Source organism: Heteronotia binoei, chromosome 2 (genome assembly GCF_032191835.1).
Source record: "Heteronotia binoei isolate CCM8104 ecotype False Entrance Well chromosome 2, APGP_CSIRO_Hbin_v1, whole genome shotgun sequence".
Classification (NCBI taxonomy): Eukaryota; Metazoa; Chordata; class Lepidosauria; order Squamata; family Gekkonidae; genus Heteronotia; species Heteronotia binoei.
This window is the reverse complement of record NC_083224.1, coordinates 75,673,192-75,694,960: the sequence shown is the minus strand read 5'-3', so window position 1 is coordinate 75,694,960 and position 21,769 is coordinate 75,673,192. Positions and strand designations below refer to the sequence as shown.

At 42.2% G+C, this 21,769-nt stretch overlaps 1 protein-coding gene across 1 annotated transcript in view; it reads left to right on the top strand.

The window, feature by feature from the left end:
• The window catches only part of CDK18 (cyclin dependent kinase 18), a 111,794-nt gene that overhangs the window by 73,483 nt on the left and 16,542 nt on the right, over nucleotides 1-21,769 (top strand). The window contains exons 3-11 of the mRNA XM_060231322.1: nucleotides 10,273-10,412; nucleotides 11,597-11,722; nucleotides 13,595-13,651; nucleotides 18,293-18,407; nucleotides 18,592-18,686; nucleotides 19,855-19,917; nucleotides 20,069-20,192; nucleotides 20,932-21,052; nucleotides 21,668-21,765. Coding sequence (XP_060087305.1) covers nucleotides 10,273-10,412; nucleotides 11,597-11,722; nucleotides 13,595-13,651; nucleotides 18,293-18,407; nucleotides 18,592-18,686; nucleotides 19,855-19,917; nucleotides 20,069-20,192; nucleotides 20,932-21,052; nucleotides 21,668-21,765 — 939 coding nt within the window. The remainder of the gene's footprint in view (nucleotides 1-10,272; nucleotides 10,413-11,596; nucleotides 11,723-13,594; nucleotides 13,652-18,292; nucleotides 18,408-18,591; nucleotides 18,687-19,854; nucleotides 19,918-20,068; nucleotides 20,193-20,931; nucleotides 21,053-21,667; nucleotides 21,766-21,769) is intronic.

Here is a 21,769-nt window from a genome sequence, read left to right as displayed (position 1 = left end):
TGAAGGATGGAAGGCTGAGTCAACCTCAAGCCGGCTACCTAAACCCAACTTCCACTGGGATTGAACTCAGGTCAAGAGTAGAGCTTAAGGCTGCGGTATTGCAGCTTTACCACTCTGTGCCACAGGGCTCTTCCTGGTAGGACTGCGTTAATTTTTGGAAGGACCCTATTGGAGAGATCGTGCACTACCCTGTTTGGTGTAGTGGTTAAGAGTGCAGACTTTAATCTGGGAGATCCGAGTTTGATTCCCCACTTCTCCACATGCAGCTGCTGGAGTCACCTTGACCTTGGGTCAGTCACAAGTTCTCTCAGAGATGTTCTTTCAAGAGCAGTTTGTGAAAGAGCTCTCTGAGCCCCACCTACCTCACAGGATGTCTGTTGTGGGGAGGGGAAGGGAAGGAAATTGTAAGCCACTCTGAGTCTCCACATGAAGAGCAGGGTATAAATCCAATGTTGTCTTCTTTGTAGGCTGACCTCCCTTGGCCAGTTTGGTGTAGTGGTTAAGTGTGCGGACTCTTATCTGGGAGAACCGGGTTTGATTCCCCACTCCTCCACTTGCACCTGCTGGCATGGCCTTGGGTCAGCCATAGCTCTGGCAGAGGTTGTCCTTGAAAGGGCAGCTGCTGTGAGAGCCCTCTCCAGCCCCACCCACCTCACAGGGTGTCTGTTGTGGGGGAGGAAGGTAAAGGAGATTGTGAGCCACTCTGAGACTCTTCGAAGTGGAGGGCGGGATATAAATCCAATATCTTCTTCTTCTTCTTCTTCTTCTTCTTCACCTACCTGGGGAGCCCTATATGGTGGCCAAATCAACACTACTGTACCAAGCTGCCCATTTCCATTGCAGGCACAGAATGGCCCTCCATTCTAGAACCATCCTGCCAAAGGACGGGGAGAATGTCCTCAAGGATTCCGTGAACAGGAAGAACAAGGCAGCACTAAAGAAGTTGCACAAAGCATCTTCATTAGCAATCAGAGCTTCTGTGGTACTGTCAAATTTTATATGTGCTATCGTCATCTGGGCAGATGACCTGCTACAGAATCCAGGCATAAACCCACTGGATCTTAAGAGGTCCCTACTTTTAAAATGGAGAGAGTGGAAGAATTTGCCTCCAGTGCCCTACAGGACACAATCCAGTTCAGTGCCAGGGAGCAAGCAGCAAACATAATTATCAGAAGAAACATCTGGTTAAAACACTGGAAAGTGGCTCCCCCCTTGTCCAAGAGCAGTCTCTCATCAGAGAAGTTCTCTGGCAGATTCCTTTTGGGGGCATGCAATCTGAATAAAGTCCTAGTTGAAACCAGAGAAAAGAAGGCAATGTCCTCAACATCGGCTAGCAGGGATAAAGATACCGAGTCCAGATATTATCGTTTATTTTGTAGATTCATCTCAGCTACATGAAGAAGGGACACCAAAGACTGCAGAGGTTTCACAATCTTGGGTATAGGCCTAGGACCTGCCAAAAACCAACAGCATCTTTCAAACAGGATAAAAACCTGCCTGTCAAAAAGCACTCCTCCTGATTACCTGATTGGGGGCCTGGAAATCATCAACAATGGACAAATGGGTGCTATCAATTTTTACAGAGGGCAACAGATTGTTTCTACACCCCTCACCTGTTTCTAAGTAACCTGACCAAGGGAGTCAGCATCATTCAGCTGCACCAAATTGTGGTAAGCAGAGATGCCAGGATCTCATTGCAGGAGCATGGTGACCCAAGGAAGGTGAGATCAACTCAGAAGAGATGCACAGCTGCCCTGAGCCTGCTTTGGCAGGGAGGGCGGGATATAAATCCAGTAATAAATAAATAAACTGGCTAGAGCTCCACACAGTAAAACTGGCTCAGCATTTCAGCAGCACCTGCAGAATCAGCATGTGCTAGTCTGTGCCAACCATATGTTAACAAAGACCCCCATCAATCGCTAGGAGGGCACCAAATCAAAATCTCTTTTCCTGGAAGCCAAGCACCTTCTGGTAGGGCAGAAAGGAATCTTGCCAGCCTTAAGGCAAAATACGTCAGAAGCTTAGCCAACCTGGAAGCAGACTAGTTAAGCAGGAGGAACCTGGACACAGGAGAGTGAAGCCTGAACCATGGGGTATTCCTACAGATCATCCACAGGTTCAAGAACTCAGTGATGAGAGACCAAGCAACTCTCAAGAAAGGAGGTTCACATCAAAATTCCATGATCCCAGAGTGGAGGACAAGAACGCTGTCGCACTCTTGGTCCAAGGGCCTATTGTACACCTTTCCCCCATTGCTCTAATCAGCAGAATGCTTAGGAGGATCAGGAGGGAGGAGGCAGAAGTGATGTTTTTCTGCCTGTGGTTTTTGGCCTAGTATAAATGTAAATTGCATCTTAATCTGACGGTGGAGGGAGACCTCTTACATCAAGAGCTCATACTCCATCCAGACTGGGCTTGGCTGCAGCTGACAGCATGGAAATTGAAAGGTCAGACTTAGAGGCTCAGGGGTTCTCCATAGAAATAGTGAGCTTTATGCTACAATCTAGAAGGCCTGCAACGAGGTGCATCTATAACCACATGTGGATCACTTTCAAGAAATGGGCAGGCAGGAAAAAGTAGGATCCACTGCTCCCCTTCTAGCACCCATAGCATCCATTTGTCCATTGATGACTTGCAGGCCCCCAATCAAGTAGCCAGGAGGAGGGCATTGTTACCTTTCTCTATGAAGGATGGAAACTGGGCCTAAAGTCCAGTATACTGAGGAGGCCGTTCGCAGCCCTCAGTACCATTCTAGGATATCAGAGGCTCCAGAATTTGTCCACCAATAAGCACATCAAACACTTCCTAATGGGGATAAGTCAATTGGTTCCACTTGTCAGACACAGGTTCCAAACTTGGAGCCTCTTAACAGTGCCACAGACTCTTACAAAGGCCCCATTAGAACCCCTAACATTGGTGGAGCTTAGGTTCCTGTTATGGAAGGTGACCTTCCTGATAGTGGTGACCTCAGCCAGGAGAGTACCAGAAATGGCAGCATGTCATGTGGAAGGGAGTTCTGTGTCTTCTATAAGGTGTCCCTAAGAACAAATCCTTCCTTCATACCCAGAGTCAACTCAGCATTCCACATCAACCAACAATCAATACATCTGCCCAAGCCCAAAACATCCAAAAGAGAAGAAGTAGCACCAGCTAGAAACATGTAGAGCTCTATCCATTTATCTGAAGAGAACAGCTGCCTTCAGACTCTGGATTTCCTTTTTAATGTCATACAGCTGTCAGAACTTGGCAAAAGAGTGTCAAAATCTTCCATAGGTGTCTGGGTGAAGCAGTGCATAGTCAAAGTGTACAAGAGTTTCTGGCCTCCTTCCTCAGGAGATCAAAGCTTGTTTTGGCAGAAGCGGTGTTCCGCAGGGCCTGTGTTCCGCAGGGCCTGCAAGACCGTCCTTTTTAAGCTCACACACTCAGACTGCTAGGAAGATCAGTAATTAAGGAGCCGCCATTGTGGTTTGAAGATCTATACCACCGAATACTGTATTTATTGAACTGGTTTTTAATGTTATTAAGTTACTGTTGATGTTTATATTGTTAAATTTAAAGGCTTTTATTGTTATTGTATGTTTTTATAAAATGTTGTTAACCGCCCTGAGCCTGCCGAGGTGGGGAGGGCGGGATAGAAATAAAATTTATTATTATTATTATTATTATTATTATTATTATTATTATTATTATTATTATTATTATTATTATTATTATTAATTTATTTATTTATAAAAGAACCAAAACTTGTCAAAGGCAGCAGCAATGTCTGCGGTTTCCATTTTAATTTGCTTTGATAGTATATGTAGCCTCATTATGCTCTGAATGTCAAGGTCTGTAATCCATATGAAAAGTAGAACAAAATAAAACAGTGTTCATATATAGTGTTTGATACATACTCTAGCAGGACAGTTAGCCATGTACAGGATTCCTACTGTGGAGCCTTCTGCTTGCTTGGCTCTGAGTCCTCACTCCCCTTTGTACTGTTTGGATATATATATCCTCCCTGTGTAAAGAAAATACTCCTGACTCCTGACTTGTGAAGATTCCAGAGACTGAACCTGGGCTTTCTGCATGAAAAATTCTGCATATGCTCTCCCACTGAGCCATAGTCGCTCTCAAATATTACTGCAATTCTTTAGGACAGGAGATATGCATTATTGACCTTCCTGGCTAACATCCCATTTGTTTGTGTTTTTCACTTAAAATTAGTTTTGCCTGTGCAGTTTTCATTCCCCTTGCTAATTTTTTCCTGTTGAGATGCTTAAATAACTGCTTCAGTGATCCCAGAAAGCCATTTCATGATCTCATGCAGGCTCCTCCCCCCATGGCTTACAGCAGTGTAAAAGAAATCTTATTCCCAAAGATAACTGAGATTGCCCCTGGCATCTGCTCATTGGCTTTGGGCAAGTATGCATACTTTTGTATTTGTGAACCGTATTACTACAAGACTTATATTTGTATAACTGTACATAGGTATGGAACCCACTATTATAAGCATTAATGCCCAAAGATATTGTTCCTTTAGTTACCCTATGTGCCTGTATTCTGAAATGTCCGTAGTACCAAATTCCTCTATCCATAGGCACTGATGGCTAGAGGAAGTATTGGTGCTTGTAGAAGGTCCATTTGCTGCCTTGCATCCCTGAGATAAGTTGCTGCGGCTTTGATCAGCATTACTTACAAATTAAGCAGATAGTAAGCTTATTGTACAGCCATCCAAATAGATTAAAATCAACACAATGAAAGCCATGCTTGCTGTGGTAGATGGCTCTAAGCTGGGGAAATTTCAGCACTAAGGCAGGCAGAGGGAATGCCTCGAGCAGCTAAATCCACTTGCTGATATATAGACTTTTCATGTTCCTGCATTTCATCTTCTGTAATGAATAGTAGGTTGCTGTACTTGTTCGAATGCACAGAGAACTCCAAACTGGAGATGTATATTCAAACATGCTTGTCTGTCTCCCATCCCTTCCAAGCACAGTGCTCTCACCTCCATCCATTTCACCTCCTTGTTTATTTACTACTATTGCAGAATAGGAAGAAGTATTTTGTCCATAAACAGAGTATTGCTCTGCTTCCTTTCCTATGGAGAGTCCAAGGAAGCCTTTATAAGTTCATATCTTGCAGACATTGGAGTCTTATTGTGTATGAAAATTCTTCTGTTAAAAATCTACAGCTTCAGGAGAAATAGTACAGGAGCAGCAGCCAGACTCACTATAGGGTCTAGAGCAGCTAAATCAGATTGCACAGTGATAGACTCAGAAGGGACATTCTAGACCATTTAGTACAGGCCCTGCTCATTGAACTGCTTTCACAGAGGTTCTGCTTCCTTTACTAAATGAGGGGTAGTTCTTGGCTGCCTGTTACTTTTTCCTTAAGCTTCTGTACTCGCAACTGTAGCTCTGATTCTTGTTTTCCAGGAAGTCCTGTATATGTCTTGTGCCTGTCAGCCAAAATTGCCTATTGGTACAACTGGGGTGGCCGCGAATGCTAATGGTTCCCATCATGGCCAAACTACACGTTATATGGACCTTTGTGTAACTTTCCCTTACATTTCTTCAGACCTGTCTGGCTCTTTCCTCCTTTAGGAGACAAAGCAGCCAAATGGAGGACTTTAAGAGGAAAAACAGCTGGCAGGGGAAACTTTGTGTCTTCTTCCTCTTTGTCACCACTTTTTATTGCATCTTCAAGCAGCTAAATTTTACTTTTAAAAAATAGGAGGGGGAGTTTCATAGAATATGGCATTGTGTGTAGATTAAGGATTAAGGATGTTGTGGGGAGAGGAAGGGAAAGGAGATCTGAGACTCCCAGTGAAGGGTGGGGTATAAATCCAACACTTCCTCTTCTTTCTACTTTTTCTCTTCTTCTTCCTCTTCCTTCTCAGGGCTCTTCTTCCTTTTCCTTCTCAGAGTTCTGAGGCATCTGTCCTGCTCAAGCCAAGCAGAGGGCTCAGCGAGTGGGATCCTTGGCTGAGGACCCACACTCTCCCTCAGTGGGATTTTTGAACCCTCATTCCCCCCCCCCCCTTTTGCACTTTGGGCCCTCATATACTCAACTTCTGTGCCTCTAGGCACTCTCCTTGGCTTGGCATTATCAGCTGTCTTTGCTGTGCCTGCCCCTTGTCTTGGTTTTCCATCATTCCACCCTCCTGCTGCGCTATACCTCCTATTATATCCCCTCCTTGCTCTTTGGACCCTAGGATCCTCAACTTGCATGCCTCTGGGCATTCCCCCCCCCTCTTAATATCATCAGATGTCCTCACTGCACCTGGCCTCATCTCAGTTTTCCAACTTTTCAGTCCCTTCCTGCACTAGGCCTCCTGTTAGATCCCTTCCTTTTGCACTTTGGACCTTAGGATCTTCAACTTCTGTACCTCTGGGCACCCTGCCCCCACTGGACTTAACATCATCAGCTGCTATCACTGTGCCTGCCCCTAGTCTTGGTTTACCAACTCTCTAATTTCCTTCTGCACCAGACCTCCCATTGGATTCCCCCCATCCCTTTACACTTTGGAGCCTAGGATCCTCCAGGAGGAGGTGGGCAGGTGACTGCCTCCCAGGCCCAAGGAAAAGGATGGCCCATCTGCAGCAACAGTGTCTATGAGGAAGAGGTGGGGAGTGCACGGCCCCCTCAAGCCAATCTTCACCAAACTTGGAGGGCAGGTAGAGGGGCATTCCAGAGAGATCTGTGATTTAGATGCCTCTAGCTTGCAGGGGAGCCATTTGACACACTCCTCCTAAACCTGCAACTGTGTGAGAGAGAGCACTTTCCTGGAGATACCTGCTTTGGGGGCTGAGTAGCAGCCCCTAAAAGCTAATCCTCATCAAACTTGGAGGGCAGGTAGAGGGGCATCCTGGGGAATTCCTGTGTGAGATTGATGCCTCTAGGTTGTGGGGGGGGGGGCACACTCTTGAACCTGTGGCTGTGATTTTCCCCCAGAGTGTCCTGTAAGGTCACTCAGTTGGACAAGTAGCAAGGACTGAGAAGAACATTACTTGAATCTTTCTGCCTTAATAGCTTCTAACTGTTGTTTGAAATCTTACTTTGGATTATCACCTACAAAACCCTTCTAACCTTTTCACTTCCTTTCAGTTTGTTCAACATGAACATAATCAACCATTTGTGCAAAGAGTTTACTCAGTGAGTTCATGGAGACAAGTTTACGTGCATCCTATGCTTGATGCTTTTATGTCCTTTATAAGAGAATCTGTTTTCTGCCATATGTGTGGGGAAATGGGCAGGAAGTATGGTCAAGTGCTCATTAAATGACATAGCTCTGTTCAGAAGGCCGGTAATTAACAAATGGTTTGTCTACACAGTTCTCCTAGAAAATAATGCTCCTGTGAATTTGCAGGATTTATTTCATGGGTATGAGTGACCTATTTAAAACTTGTGAAGCGTTTTTCCTAAAGCTCTGTCTGGGTCTTTCGGTTCCAGAGCCTCTTAGCAAGCAGTCATTAATTACAGCCCTCTCAGGTTTAAGTATAGAGCACAGAACCATGGGCTTAGAGAGAAGTAGCTGCACACATAGGCTTCTGAGCCTGCTTCATTCACATTTTTCATTTAAGGCTCAATGTTTCAGAGCTCTAATTTCAAGAGAAGTGATCACTTCAATTTCTTAGAGGGTCATTTCTCAGAGTGGTGCAACCAGTTGAACTGCTCATGGGTAGGTGTATACTGTTTCCTGATCTGACTTTTGGCAGCTTGTCACCTTTACCGGTGGTCTCTGACACTAGAATATGGAACCTTTTGGTATGACCTATGTGTGTCTTCACAACTTGAGTAATAAGAGTTTCATTTAATTCTAAATCAGGAAATAATATGAGCAGTATCTAACCCAGTCCCTTTACACATAGCTGACTGTGTTCACCTTCACCTAGGGCCAGATATGCATGGCTTCACATTACCATGGTACTGGCTAGATTACTTTATTGTTCTCTACATGGGGTAGTTATCAAAAGCATTAAGAGTAGGTTCAGGTGAAATTTGGTATGTATTCTAATTACAGCACAAATCTGAGAAAGGCATTGGTATAAAAATGGGGAAAGTAAAGTATATCCCAAATAAATACTTAAGGCTGCCCAGAAGTTTGAAATTAGGGATGCTCATAGCCTAAAGGCTCAACCATTCACAATGCTGGGAGTTCTGTTAACCATACTCAGTGTTTTTAAAAATGTAATTCTCAGACATACTGTTGGGGACTTACTCTGATCGGAATTATTCCAAGAGATTTAAGCCTTTTCATCATCCCTATACATCATTTCCCCAATCTGAAGCAGCCATGTGGAGTTATTTAACCTTTTGGATAAGTCCCAGAGGGAACTGGTAGTGGTCCAGCAGGGCCATTTCAGATCAAGAAAACAACATGGAAGCCCTGACTTGGACAGCCCAGGCAAACCCAATCTCGTCAGATCTCAGAAGCTAAACAGGGTAGACTCTGGCAAGTACTTGGATGGGAGACCTACCTAAAATATCAGGATGTGGGAGCCATAGGGGCAGGCTTCATTCAACCACCTCTCTGAATATCCTCCAGGCCCTCAGTAGGTGTTAGTCACCAGAGGAAGCCAAGACTTCCAGGTGCAGACACATATACTCACGTATTAAAAAAATACAAAAAGAAGAACGCAGCATGCTCCCCTTGTGCAATAATTGTGATCTGAATCAGTTCCCTGAATGCTTGGAAAATTATATTTTTTTAAAAAAACCTCTGGGAACTCTTTGCCTGGAACGTACAGCGTTGATGAGGTCTTAGACATGCTAGCTACAAGAAAAATCTGGAAATTGCTTAGGTGTATGTTTTTAGGTTGTGCCAGTAAGCTGGAAAAGTTGCGAATGTATGAAATGTTTTAAAAATTTTCAGTGCTTCCCTACATTCTCACAAAAGTCCTTGAGTCTCACTAGCATGATATTTGCTTCAAGGAAAAAATGTACACACAGTTTCATACAGCCAATATGGTATAGTGGTTAAGAACAACGGACTCTAATCTGTGGATGAGTCCCCACTCTTCCACATGCAGTAACTGGGTGACCTTGCGTCAGTTACAGACAGTGCTCTTAGAGCTGTTCTCTCAAGAGCAATTCTCTCAGAGCTCTCTCAGCCCCACCTACCTCACAGGATGTCTGTTGTGGGAAGAGGAAGGGAAGGAGATTGTAAACCACTCTGAGACTTCACATGAAGAGCAGGGTATAAATCCAATTATTATTCTCCTCGTCTTCCTCAACATTGTGTGTGTCTGCTGTGAGTATTAGTAATGTTTCATTGCAGCTTCCCAGAAGATAGTCATCATCAGGGCTTTTTCTTGTAGAAAAAGCCCAGCAGAAACTCATTTGCATATTAGGCCACACTCCCTGGCACCAAGCCAACTGGAACTGTGTTCCTGCTAAAACAAAAGCCCTGGTCATCATAGATGAGGAAAAAATATGCATATATACACACACAGCATACTTGGTTTTCATATATAAGTGGGCTACCTGTTATCCCTGTGTTATGATGAGGGATTGTTAGCAAACATAGTTATTCTTGCTTAGTGGCATTTGAGAGATCGTAAGAATAATGCAAATTGCTGCACACCTGAGTTGCAACAGTAAGACACGAGCTACTACTTAACGAGTATTTCCAGCTTCCCTCAAAGTCCTAAATTATGTATTATATTTGGGGTCTCCAGTGGTGCCTGTGGGTGCCTTGGTGCCCACCAAGTGTTTTTAGAAAGCGCGAAGATCAGGTGGGGCTGTTGCAGAGTCTGAAGGCCTCTGAAGATGTGATAAACTATGTAGACTAAAATAACATGTGTTTCAGTGGCAGTTGCCACCACAGCATTTTGCTTTATTTTCTCTTACGCCTCTTTTCCAGTGTAGTTTTTAACTGTTCTCCTTCTCCCCTTCACTTGGACTTTCTCTCTGTATGTGGGTTCACCTTTTGTGGCAGCCTTTTTCCATTGCACCCACACCCTTTGTCAGAAGATGCCCATAGGATCCAAAAGGTTGGGGACCCTTGTTTATTAAGCAAAAAGTGCTGTAACTTAGTCCAAGTATGGCAGAGGTTAAAAATCAAAATAATATATATCTCTAACCTATGCATATTCAGAAAGGGTTGAAGAGGGTTTCTCCTAAATCACTATGCAGCACAATGCAGTTTTGTTCTAGGAAGTGATTCATGTTACCAAAGGTAGCTCAAACAAGTCCTCAGTTTGCTATTTATCTCAGCAGTGGTGCTAAGATGTCCTGCGTTTTTCCATCCTGGCCAATTACTTTGTATTCTTCCTTGCACATCAGACATGGCACAAGGACATCTGCACCTGGGACACCTAAGCAGGGACATCCGGTCACAATCCAGTTCCACTTCGCCTTTAGAAGGTCGGTCCCCAACCACTGTAAGATACCGAAATGGCAATCAGCGCCGCTTTTCTATGGAGGTAACTATACTCACAAAGTATGGGGAATTTGTATGGGATAATAGGAATAATATTTATGTAATTAAGAGAATAGCCCCTTTTAAGTGCAATATAATGCTGACTCCAGACACTGCAGTCTTCAAGAACAAGTGGTCTACAGAGGGTACGCACTTATAAAAAATTGGAGCAGAGCAAGATGATGCTCCTTCCCAAGACATTCATTTTAAATAATAAAGTTATTGAATTAAAACACAGGCTCACTCAAAATTAGGAAAAAATTTCAATATTTTTCATTGAGATTGCAGGAAGGAAATGATGTGTGACACTGGGCAGTGGAGCAAGATCTAAAAACTCAGCCAAGCTAAGACAAGCCCCTGGGATGCAATGCAAACTCAGGTAGTGATAACGGGAATTAGATCTGGACAAGTTCTTGGACTGCCTTGTCATTTTGAAATGGAACGCAGCCCATGTAATACCATGTAATGCAGGCATGAGAAGGTCTTAAGATCATGACAACTTGAAAAATCTTTGGTTTTCCTTTTTTATTTTTGTAACTTCTGGCCTGATGGAAGAGTTCTGGGGAGCCCAAAAGTGTGCACACAATTATGTCATTTGGTTGGTTTGAATAAGATATTACATCAGTTGCATTTCTGGATTTTTCTTTTATACCAACATGTCTGTAAACAGCTTGTATCTTTGGAATGGAGCCAGACAAGTTCCTCTCACACAGACAGCACAGTTGAGCAGGCTGTGGGGTGGACTGTTGTCTCTTGGTCCATGAGGCAGCTGTTGTGTTTGACACTGGAAGGCAAGGAGATAATGGGCAGCTCCTAAGCTGCAAAAATTCAATTTGCACAGCCTTTGGAAGAAGCAGTCTTTCTAAATTAGAGGAACTTGTTTGGCTCCATTTCAAACCAGAGTAACCCCATTCAATGCACTTGGTCTACAGGACTCCGTTCCCTGCTTGACTGCCAGTTTGACCTTTAGTACAAAGTAAAGAAAGTGGTGCAGTTCTATAAATTTGTTTCTCCTGCCTCACCTTATACTTGAGAGGGCTTCATCCCTCAGCTCCTGTTGCTGGAGCCACAACTGGCCTATGCTGTGTGATGAATGACAGTTACAGGTTTGGGACTGTACCTACTGAATGTATATCTAGATAACATTTTAAAAGTTTAAGCAACTAACTTTCTACTATTTTTCCATAGGATGTCAGTAAGCGCCTCTCTCTTCCCATGGATATTCGTCTGCCTCCAGAGTTCCTGCAGAAACTGGAGATGGAAAATCCAGAAATTTCAAAGCCTCTTAGTAGGATGTCTCGTCGGGCTTCTCTTGTGAGTCCCAATTTTTGGCAGGCATTTAGGAAATACAATTCCTTGCAGTCAATCCTGTATGGGTTTGCCCTCATACATGCATGCATATGATATTGTGAAAATTCCCATGAGTCCACTTCCACAAGCGACTGGACACAGGGTAAATGGACCAGTTAGCACCAACAAATCCACATTTGAAACAAGAGGACAGTATCCACAATGCTGTTTCAGTGCTGTTTCCACTAAGAGGTGGATACCTACAAAGTTCTTGCTGCTGCTGTAACTTTTGTAGCTTCCACAGCTACATGCGAGGCAGCATTCTCTTGCCTCACTTGAGTTTTGAAACTGCAACGGCTGTCAATGTCCCATCAGTGTAAACACAATCTAGTACTGCTAGGTTATGAGAAAGCACTCACAAACAACATTGATATGGATGCTTTCATTAAAAAAATTCCATGCCCAGTCACGCAGACTTAAACTGTAATGGGCTGAGCTCTGTACGAGTTGTCAGGAACAAGTCCCTGACAAGGCCCTCCAGAAACTGAATTGCTATCAGCAGTATTGTCATTACTTATTGTGCCTTTATTTGTTATATACTTTGCACTAACCTTTAAATTCCATATAACCTGCACTAACACATATGTTATTGATTGAATGGTAACAAAAAATTTTTTGAGTGACAAATATAACAAGTATTGCAATGGTAGCATTTTTGTGATAAACCAAAAAGAAAAAAACTGCATGTGACACGGCAAAGATCTGTATTGGTTAGCATTTTTAAAATAAACTGGAAACATCTGATTGATACTTGAATGGAGAATGACTTGCCCTTATTCTTTATTTACAAGTCAAAGTCTTACGTATAATGGGTGCCCCCCAAAAAAAGTTTTGCCCCACAAAATGAAAAATCCTGGCTACAGGCCTGATAGGACCCAAAGTGGAATGTTCTCATCTGGAAATGAATGACACAAAAAAAAATTTGGGGAAAAATGTGTCAGGCCTTATGCCAGCAGCAGTTACATATACTGAAAATAGTAATGTTGCCAATATATACCTTCCTGTTTAGGTCCTGAACTCTTGCATGCTTGGTTTAGTTTCTTTTCTCTTCTCTTTGTGGTTATCCCTCTAACACCACCTGGTGCTGAAAAATAATTATGCTTCAAAACAACATATGCCCTTAGGGCAAATTTATAAGGCTTACTATGAAAACCTCTGATGATGATAAGAGGTTTTCATAGTAAGTCTTATAAAACAGTTAATCCTGACTTTTCTGTTTGTGAAGGGTTATATACATTTGTTAATCCCAGATACTGTGTTCAGAGTAAAAAGCAGTGCACATAAACAAAAGAAAAATTGCTAGCCCCATGATATTAGATGGGGAATAAGGACAAATGATTCAGTTGTATGGGCTGCCACTGGAAGAGATTGGGGGATTAGTCTTGAGCGCTAACCAAATTAGGCCAGGATCCAAAGACACTGCATATACCATAGAAGAACCATACAGACAGCCAGAGTATTCACTGTCATGTTTACAGCACTTTGTTCAGAACAGTCTATCAGACTTGATAGAAAAACACTGAAAGTAAAAATGATTAAATGTTTTATTTGCTGCAGCATTCCTGAAGAGGAGACAGCAGTATCAATTACTGTTTTGGCACAATGCCAGGGGACCCAAGTATCTCCAGTTTGTTCCAGCACACTGTTGTTTGTGGTTCTTGTTGATGGGCTAGCAATTGCACTTTTATAGACAGTAATTGCAGTATATTTAGCTTTGCGTTCAAGAGTTTGCTTTCATTTATTTCCCCACTGAAGTTGTTAAGGCAACTTCACCATCTATGTTTCTTAGAGCAGAGAGTGGAAATTTTCTGTGCTGACTCTTTCTTTTTGTTGCAGTCTGATATTGGATTTGGGAAGATGGAAACTTACGATAAAATGGACAAGCTAGGGGAGGTAAGAAAATACAGTGAAATTATTATTATTACAATCAGCATTACACCATCTTTCTTTCTGTGTTAAGCCACCACTATCCTGAAGTTTCAGGTCAGGATAAAAAGTGTAAAAATATACATATGTTAATAAACTATTAATTACCGCTCCAACTTAGCCATGTGATCTAAACACCAGATCAAGCAGCTAGGTGTTATAAATGATGTGGAAATCTTCTTGGCTATGCTTGGAAAACTGTTTAACTTCCAAATATGACAGTGAGTATTACATCCCAGAATTCTTCGGTTCAGATTGTATATCCAAACTAGGTAAGTGTTCCTTCCCTGCTGCTTCCACCTCACTTGTTGGTGTTCAGTCATGTTGATGGCATTAATAGTTAACCAGCCATCAGCGGGCATGCTGGCAGAGTGCTTGTGTCCCACACACCACCTTCATCTTTTCCTTCCTTTCCACACATTTCAGTGCACCTGAGAAGTGCAGTGTGTGGGGTGATACAACAGCTTTCTGCTAGGCACTCTGTGGACTAGATTTCCTAGCATATATTTGAGTGTGGCACTTCTTGGATGCACACCTGAGCATGGTGAGGGGGTTTGTGTATGTCACTGAAGCTGAGAGCAATACCATAAGTAGACTAGATTTTCAGGAATCTAATGCAGGGGTGTCAAACATGTGGCCTGAGGGCCAAATCAGGCCCCTGGAGGGCTCCTATCAGGCCCCCAAGCAACTGGCTCTTGTCTGCTTCCTTCTCCCTCTCTCTTGCTTCCTTCTGCATCTCAGCTTGCTTTGTAAGGCTTGCTCAGTTACACAGGAGCTACAGAGCAAAAACCTCGATTTTCTGCATTGGTTGAGGCTCCTCATCCTCCTGGTCCCCTCCTTCCTTTGCCCAGTTCCCTAAATCCCATGGGAAAAATATAAAGAAAGCACCCAACTACATATGCTGATGAGGAAGAAACTAAAGACTTTCATGCACATGTCCCGGAAGAAATTGAGCACACATCTAAACAAGATGTACTGATAATCATAGGTGACTGGAACACAAAAGTAGGAAATAAAGCAAAATCCAATTTTGTTAGGAGATTTGGGCTGGGAGCACAGCAGGAGAGCGACTCATCAAATTCTGTGAAGATAACTATTTTTTCATTGAGGACTCGTTGCAGGCAACCAAGCAGATGATTGTATACGTGGACATCGCTAGACAGCCAATATAGAAATCAAATAAATTGCATACTTAGAAGCAGAAGGTGGAAAAGCATTAGTCTGTCCACTAAAACAAGACCAGGAGCCAATTGTGGTACATACCATGAATTGTCTGAAGAAAAACACCAAAATACAACCTTAGAAGCATTCCTGACTAGTTTAAAGACCATGTAAACGACAGATTTACATTACTTAGTTCAAGTGGATGTGAGCCAGAAGAACAATGGGTTGAAACCAGATATATTATCAAGGAAGAATGTAGAAAGACCATTCTTGTAGCATAAAGGAATGAAAAGCCTCAATGGATGACTGATAAAACATTACCAAGAGAAACATAAGTAAAAAGCAACAGAAACAACATCAAAAGCCTAAATGCAGTGTTCTAGAAACTGCCGTAAAGAGACAACAAGAATTATTGCCATAAACTGCCATAAAGAGTAACTGCCATAACGAGATAAGAAACAACATCAAAAGCCTAAATGCAGTGTTCTAGTAACTGCCATAAAGAGACAACAAGAATTATTATAACAACCAGTGTAAAGTAGAAGTGAACAAGAAAAGAAGAATGAGATCTGTTCCTTAAGAGCTAAGAAATCAAAGGGAAATTTAAAGCACTGTTAGGCATGATGAAAGATCAACATGGAAAAACATTAACTGAACAGGACAAAATAAAGAAAAGCAGTGGAAAGCTCATCCAAGTGAGGTTAATGAAAGGGAACAGAGGCTGTGGCAAATAAAATGCAAGTCTGTGATCAGGCAGGCAAAAGGGGACTATGAGAAGCATATTGCAAAAAACATAAAGATGAACAATAAAAATTTCTTCAAATACATTAGAAGCAGGAGACCAGCCAGGGAGGCAGTGGAGCCCTTGGATGACCAAGGGGTAAAAGGATTACTGAAGGACGATAGGGAAATGGCTGAGAAGCTGAATGTATTTTTTGCCTCCATCTTCACTGTGGAAGATGAGAAGTGTTTGCCCACTCCAGAACCGCTGATTTTGGGAGGGGTGTTGAAAGACGAGTCATACTGAGGTGACAAGAAAGGAGGTCCTATGACTGATAGACATTTTAAAAACTGATAAGTCACCAGGTATGGATGGCATACATCCAAGAGTTCTGAAGGAGCTCAAAGGTGAACTTGTGGATCTCCTGAAAAAAATATGTAATCTTTCATTAAATCTGCCTCCGTTCCTGAGGACTAGAAGGTAACTCATGTCACCTCCATCTTTTAAAAGGGTTCCAGAGGAGATCTGGGAAATTACAGGCCAGTCAGTCTGACGTCGATACCAGGTAAGTTGGTGGAAACAGTTATTAAAGAGAGAATTAGTAGACACACTGATGAACAAAAACTATTGAGAAAGACTCAGCATGGATTCTGTAAGGGAAGATCTTGTCTCACTAACAGAGTTCTTTGAGGGGGTGAACAAACACGTGGGCATGCCACGTATTTGATTGTTTTGATGTACTTCAGACAAAAGGCTACTGTTAGGGCAGAATATGGAGAAACAGAGTGGTTTCCAATTGGCAAAGGTGTCAGACAGTGATGTATTTTATATCCCTGTTTCTTCCATCTCTATGATGGAACATATCATATGGAAAACTGGATTAGATTTAGATGGAGGTGGAATGAAAATTGGTGGAAGGAACATTAACAATTTGAAATATACAAGTGACACCGCATTACGGGGAGAAAATAGTAAAGACTTGAAATTTACTAGTGCTGAAGATTAAAGCACAAAATGCCAAAGCAAGACTGCAGCTGAACATCAAGAAGACAAAAGTAATGAATACTGGGGAATTGTACAACTTTAAAGCTGACAATGAAAAAATTGAAATTGTTAAAGATTTCTGTCCCTTGACTCCATCAACAACCAAATGGGGGGCTGCAACAAAAAAACGAAGAAGGATACTGAGATTGGGAAGGGGAGCCATGTAGGAGCTAGTAAACATTCTTATGTGTAAGGATATGTCCCTGGCAACCAAGATGAAGCTAATTCATGCCATGGTATTCCATATTATTAAATATGGATGTGAAAGCTGGGCAGCAAAGAAAGCTGAAAGGAAGAAAGTGGATTACGTTGAAGTGGTGTTAAGAGGAGAGTTTTACAGATACCATGGATTGCCAAAAAGACAAATCAAGCCTGAACTCTCCCTAGAAGCTAAAATGACTGATCTATCATACTTTGTTCACATTATGCGAAGACAAGAGTCACTGAAAAAGACAATAATGCTAGGAAATGTTGAAGACAGCAGGAAAAGAGGAAGACTAAATATGAGGTGGATTGACTCTGTAAAGGAAGTCTCTGCCCTCAGTTTGCAAGACCTGAGCAAGGCTTTTAATGATAGGATATTTGGAAAACATTAATTCATAGAGTCTCCTTAAATCAGAAGTGACTTGACGATGCTTCACATGCACACCTCAGATATTGCCAAAACAATGTCTGAGGCACTAGGAAGTGATAGCTGCGTGCTCACCTGCAGCCACTACCATCAGTCTGGTCAAAAAGCGTCTTGGTTGCTGCTGCTGCCACTAGCCTGGCAAAGTAAAGACAGGGGCATAATGGAGGGTTGGGAGTACCTAGGTAGGGCATGGTTATTTGCAGGTGATTGGAAACCTCTGAAACAAAGATTTTTTCCCCCCTCCCTGAAGTTCTCTGCTGCCTTTTGTATATAATCTGACGCCTTTCCAGTTTGAGTGTAAAGAGCTTATCCAGCTCTACTGCATACAAAAGATGGTCAGGCTTGGCTTTTGGTATGCTTCCAGAGGGTTCCATAAATCGAATGTCTCCTCTGAGTCTTGCTGTCTAAACCATGACGTACAGATGGTATCATTAAGAAGGCACCCTTGATAGATCTCAGAGGCTGTTACAGAGAGGAAGCAGTTCCTACAATATGTTAAGGCAACCCTGTTCAGGGTTTTATAGATTTAAACTTGCACCTTGAATTGTGAATTTAAAACAAGGCCCTAAGGTCATGTGCATTGCTCTGTGCATCTGGACTACCTAGTTAAGAGGAAAATTTAGCACAAATAGGCAGTTCAATGGCATTGTCTAGATCATGGCTTCAGAGTCTGCTTCCTAAATTATATGCAGCCTGTGTACTGAATTGCAATACAATTGAACCATGAAACTATTAAACTGTGCAGGGTTTTAGATAACTTTGATATAAACCAATCACTGCGATTAATACTTAACTACTGGTTTAAAAGGCTGTTTTTATTCAAACTAAAATAAGCCTTTTGAAACTGGATTAAAGTTTCCTTTGGTCTTTTTGTTTGGAAGACTACAATGGAGCAATCCAGTTGTAATCCAGTTTAAGAACTAAACCTATGCAAAAGCTTTCAATAACAATGTTTTATATAAGACAGCAATGAGCGGAGTCTGCTGCATATTTAATCCCTGTTTATGAGTTGAGTTTTTTAAAAAAACAAAAAACTTCTTCCTCACAGGGCACCTACGCTACTGTCTTTAAAGGGCGTAGCAAGCTCACCAAGAACCTGGTTGCCCTGAAGGAGATTCGTCTGGAACATGAAGAAGGAGCCCCTTGCACAGCTATACGGGAGGGTAAGGAGTAGGGTTTATTTCCAGAGAACAAATACAGTGGCCAGAGAAACCACATGCAGTTCTTTCCACATGTAATTGACTTTCCTCCCTTCTTAAGATCACCTGGTGTGCTTCATAAGATGTGCACTGCCCCCCCCCCATCTCCGTTCACTGTGACTGATATTGCCATTTGTTTACCTTGCAGTTTCCTTACTGAAGAACCTCAAGCATGCAAACATTGTAACTCTTCATGATATCATCCACACAAAATGTTCCCTCACTCTTGTCTTTGAGTATCTGGTGAGTTTGAAACCTACTTTCTTTGCAGAAAGACTGACTGGTTTAGCATCTCCAGGCTTGTCTCTGTACTCATGTAGCATAAGGCACTGCTATGTTGACATTTTCTACCACTAGCTGACCAGCAGTCTAGTTTGAACATATATTTTATTTTAATTTTAAAATGTCTGACACAGTTTTGGGTCAAGTAGTCCACAAACAGGCAAATAAAAGAAACCAGTTCTAAAATACATAATAGAAGATAAGCAACAATGCATTGAAACTCAATTTGGAATAAATCATTATTGATTTTTATTAATAAAAAAGATGGGAAAATTTAAAAAAAGGAAAAGAAGATCAGACACAGCCAAATCGCGCAAAAGTTTGATTTGTGTAGGAAGTCTCATAGTCCTGTCCTTAGCCATAGGGATCAGCCCATTGAAAGCATACACTGCACTTCTGGACTGCATTCAGTCATCATGCTAAGCTGGCATTCAACTCTGTTTGCCACAGTGGGCATGAATGCAGACTGAGGTGGATCTAGTGGAGGATTTCTGCAGCTGGAGAAGTGGGGTGACTCCTGTGGGAGACCTTGAACTCCCCCCTTGTGATGTTCTGAGGGTCCATATGAGCAGTGTTGTGGGGTGCATTTTATGCTGGAGAGGTAAGGCAAGCAAGTTATTCTCTGCATATGAATCCCTTCTGCCCACAGAAATCTTCTGTTGGATCTAAGCTGATATTGGTTGCTTTGCTCTTCCCTTCTCCCTTCATGTATGGAGAATGAAAACCAAGTGCAGGTGCTTGGCATATTGGAGTTTGTTTGTCTACCGCAAAGACAGACAATCTCCAACTGGCCAGGCAGCTGCATTCAGAGATCATGGGTGATTGTGGTTTATTTTCCAATGAAGCTTATTTTTGTGCTCTGTGTGAAAAGAAAAGGTAAGAAAAGAGAAATGAGAGACCATGCAGTGCAACAAGCAAGCAGCAGCATCCATACAGGTAATGACATCTGAGTGCAACACTGATATGCTAGAAAAACTATTATTTGACTTGCCTTTTCTATTGCTAAGGAATTGATTTTTTAAAATTTAAAGTTGAAGTGTTGCCACTTGCAATATGTTTCTAACATTTAGTAATGTTGCTTCATTCCTCAAGGTCTTTTCGGCCTCTCAGGACATATTTTTCTTTTCAGGACAGTGACTTGAAGCAGTATCTGGATAATTGTGGGAACCTGATGAGTATGTACAATGTAAAGGTGAGTGAGCAAAGAAGATGGATGCACTTGATCTCCTGTAAGATTATGATTGTCAGGTTCCATGCCCCAGAATCATTCAGTTTTAGGAATTCTGTTTTTCAGTAGAAAATCCCTAACTGGTCCTTGTCTCTCCTTTTGTTGCCATTTCAAGATCTTCATGTTTCAGCTGCTGCGTGGTCTGTCTTATTGCCATCGACATAAGATCCTGCACAGAGATCTGAAGCCACAGAATCTGCTCATTAATGGGAAAGGGGAACTGAAACTTGCTGATTTTGGTAAGTTGTCACCATGAGACATGCACAGTTCCAAAAGGATTTGGTTAGATTCAGAACAGGAGGGGGTCATACAATAGTGCTTAGGAACCGTTCCTGAGGTCTCAGTGATGCAATGGTACAAAGTATGTTAGGGGGTAACTCTTTGTGCATACATGCATATCACTGGTTACTCCAGATCTTTTGATTGGCACCCAAGCATCACTGTAGTGTTCAAAACAGAAGAAACTGAATTTCTAACATTTCATCTTAAATTATTTCCCATGTACAGAATTTTCTTCACTATTCAATGCAGTTCTGATATAGAAGCTGAAACAGTGAGACACATTTTTACAGGCATCATTAAAGATTTGGTTTCCCAAGTTATTTTACACAAGTGTACCTGCCATGCTACTAGCCATTATAATGTCACAGTTGGGGATGCTGCATAAGGATTGAGAGCTGCCTTCCAAATCCAAAGAACAATATTTCCATCATAGCTCCTCTTGGTAGCAAAATATAAGATGCAGTCAATGACGTATACATAGTAGAAGTATGCTTTCTGATGTCTCTCTTTTATGCCAACATCACACAAAGAGTTAGAACAAGGCAAAAAATCTCACTTTTCACTGTGTATATCAGCACAATGTCTTTTTGAGTTATAGTGTTTTAAAATGACAGCACTAGTTAAGTCAGAGCTCTTTGGGATACAGATGGTGTTAATTTAAATTTAGGCGTGAGTTTAACTACTTTTCACTCTCAGGTCTAGCCAGAGCCAAGTCTGTCCCAACGAAAACTTACTCCAATGAAGTGGTCACTTTGTGGTACCGGCCTCCTGATGTCCTACTGGGATCCACAGAGTACTCTACTCCCATTGACATGTGGTGAGCAGAGGGTTGGTGCTTGGGAGAGGGAGGGTACAGGTGTGCCAGAGATCCATTTTGGTGTAGTGGTTAGATTATCAGAGTAGGATCTGGGTAAACTGGGTTGAAATTCCCATTCTTCCATGAAGCTCTCTGGGCCAATCACACACTTTCAGCCTAACCTGAGAATAAAATGGGTAATGGGGAAAGTTCTATAACTCCCTGAGCTCTGTGAAGGAAGGGTGAAATAAATTGTATTAGCTGTTGTCGTTTCTTTCCAGAAAAGAACAGTAGCTCCCTGTCTTCCTTTTCTATACTGACCATTGCTTCCAGAACCTATGGGGGTTCATAACTTTCACATTGGCTCATACTGCTGAGGAGATGAGAAGGTTTATCGGGGATTGTTTCTGCATGTTTTTTAGACTTCTGCATTTCCCTGCTGATCAGCACACAAGGGAAGGAGGTGGGGCAGGAGGAAATATCTGCCTCCTGCTCTGTATCCTAAGTAGCTACAGTCCAGCAACCAAATATCACTAAAGCAGTGAGAGGAGTGTTTAACAGGATGAGGGCCATGAAAGGCCTGATCAATACACACATTCATATCCTTTTGTGCTTAACAAGCTCTTCTACTTTTAGGGGTGTGGGTTGCATACACTATGAAATGGTCACAGGGCGCCCCATGTTCCCAGGATCCACTGTGAAAGAGGAGCTGCATTTAATATTCAGGCTACTGGGTGA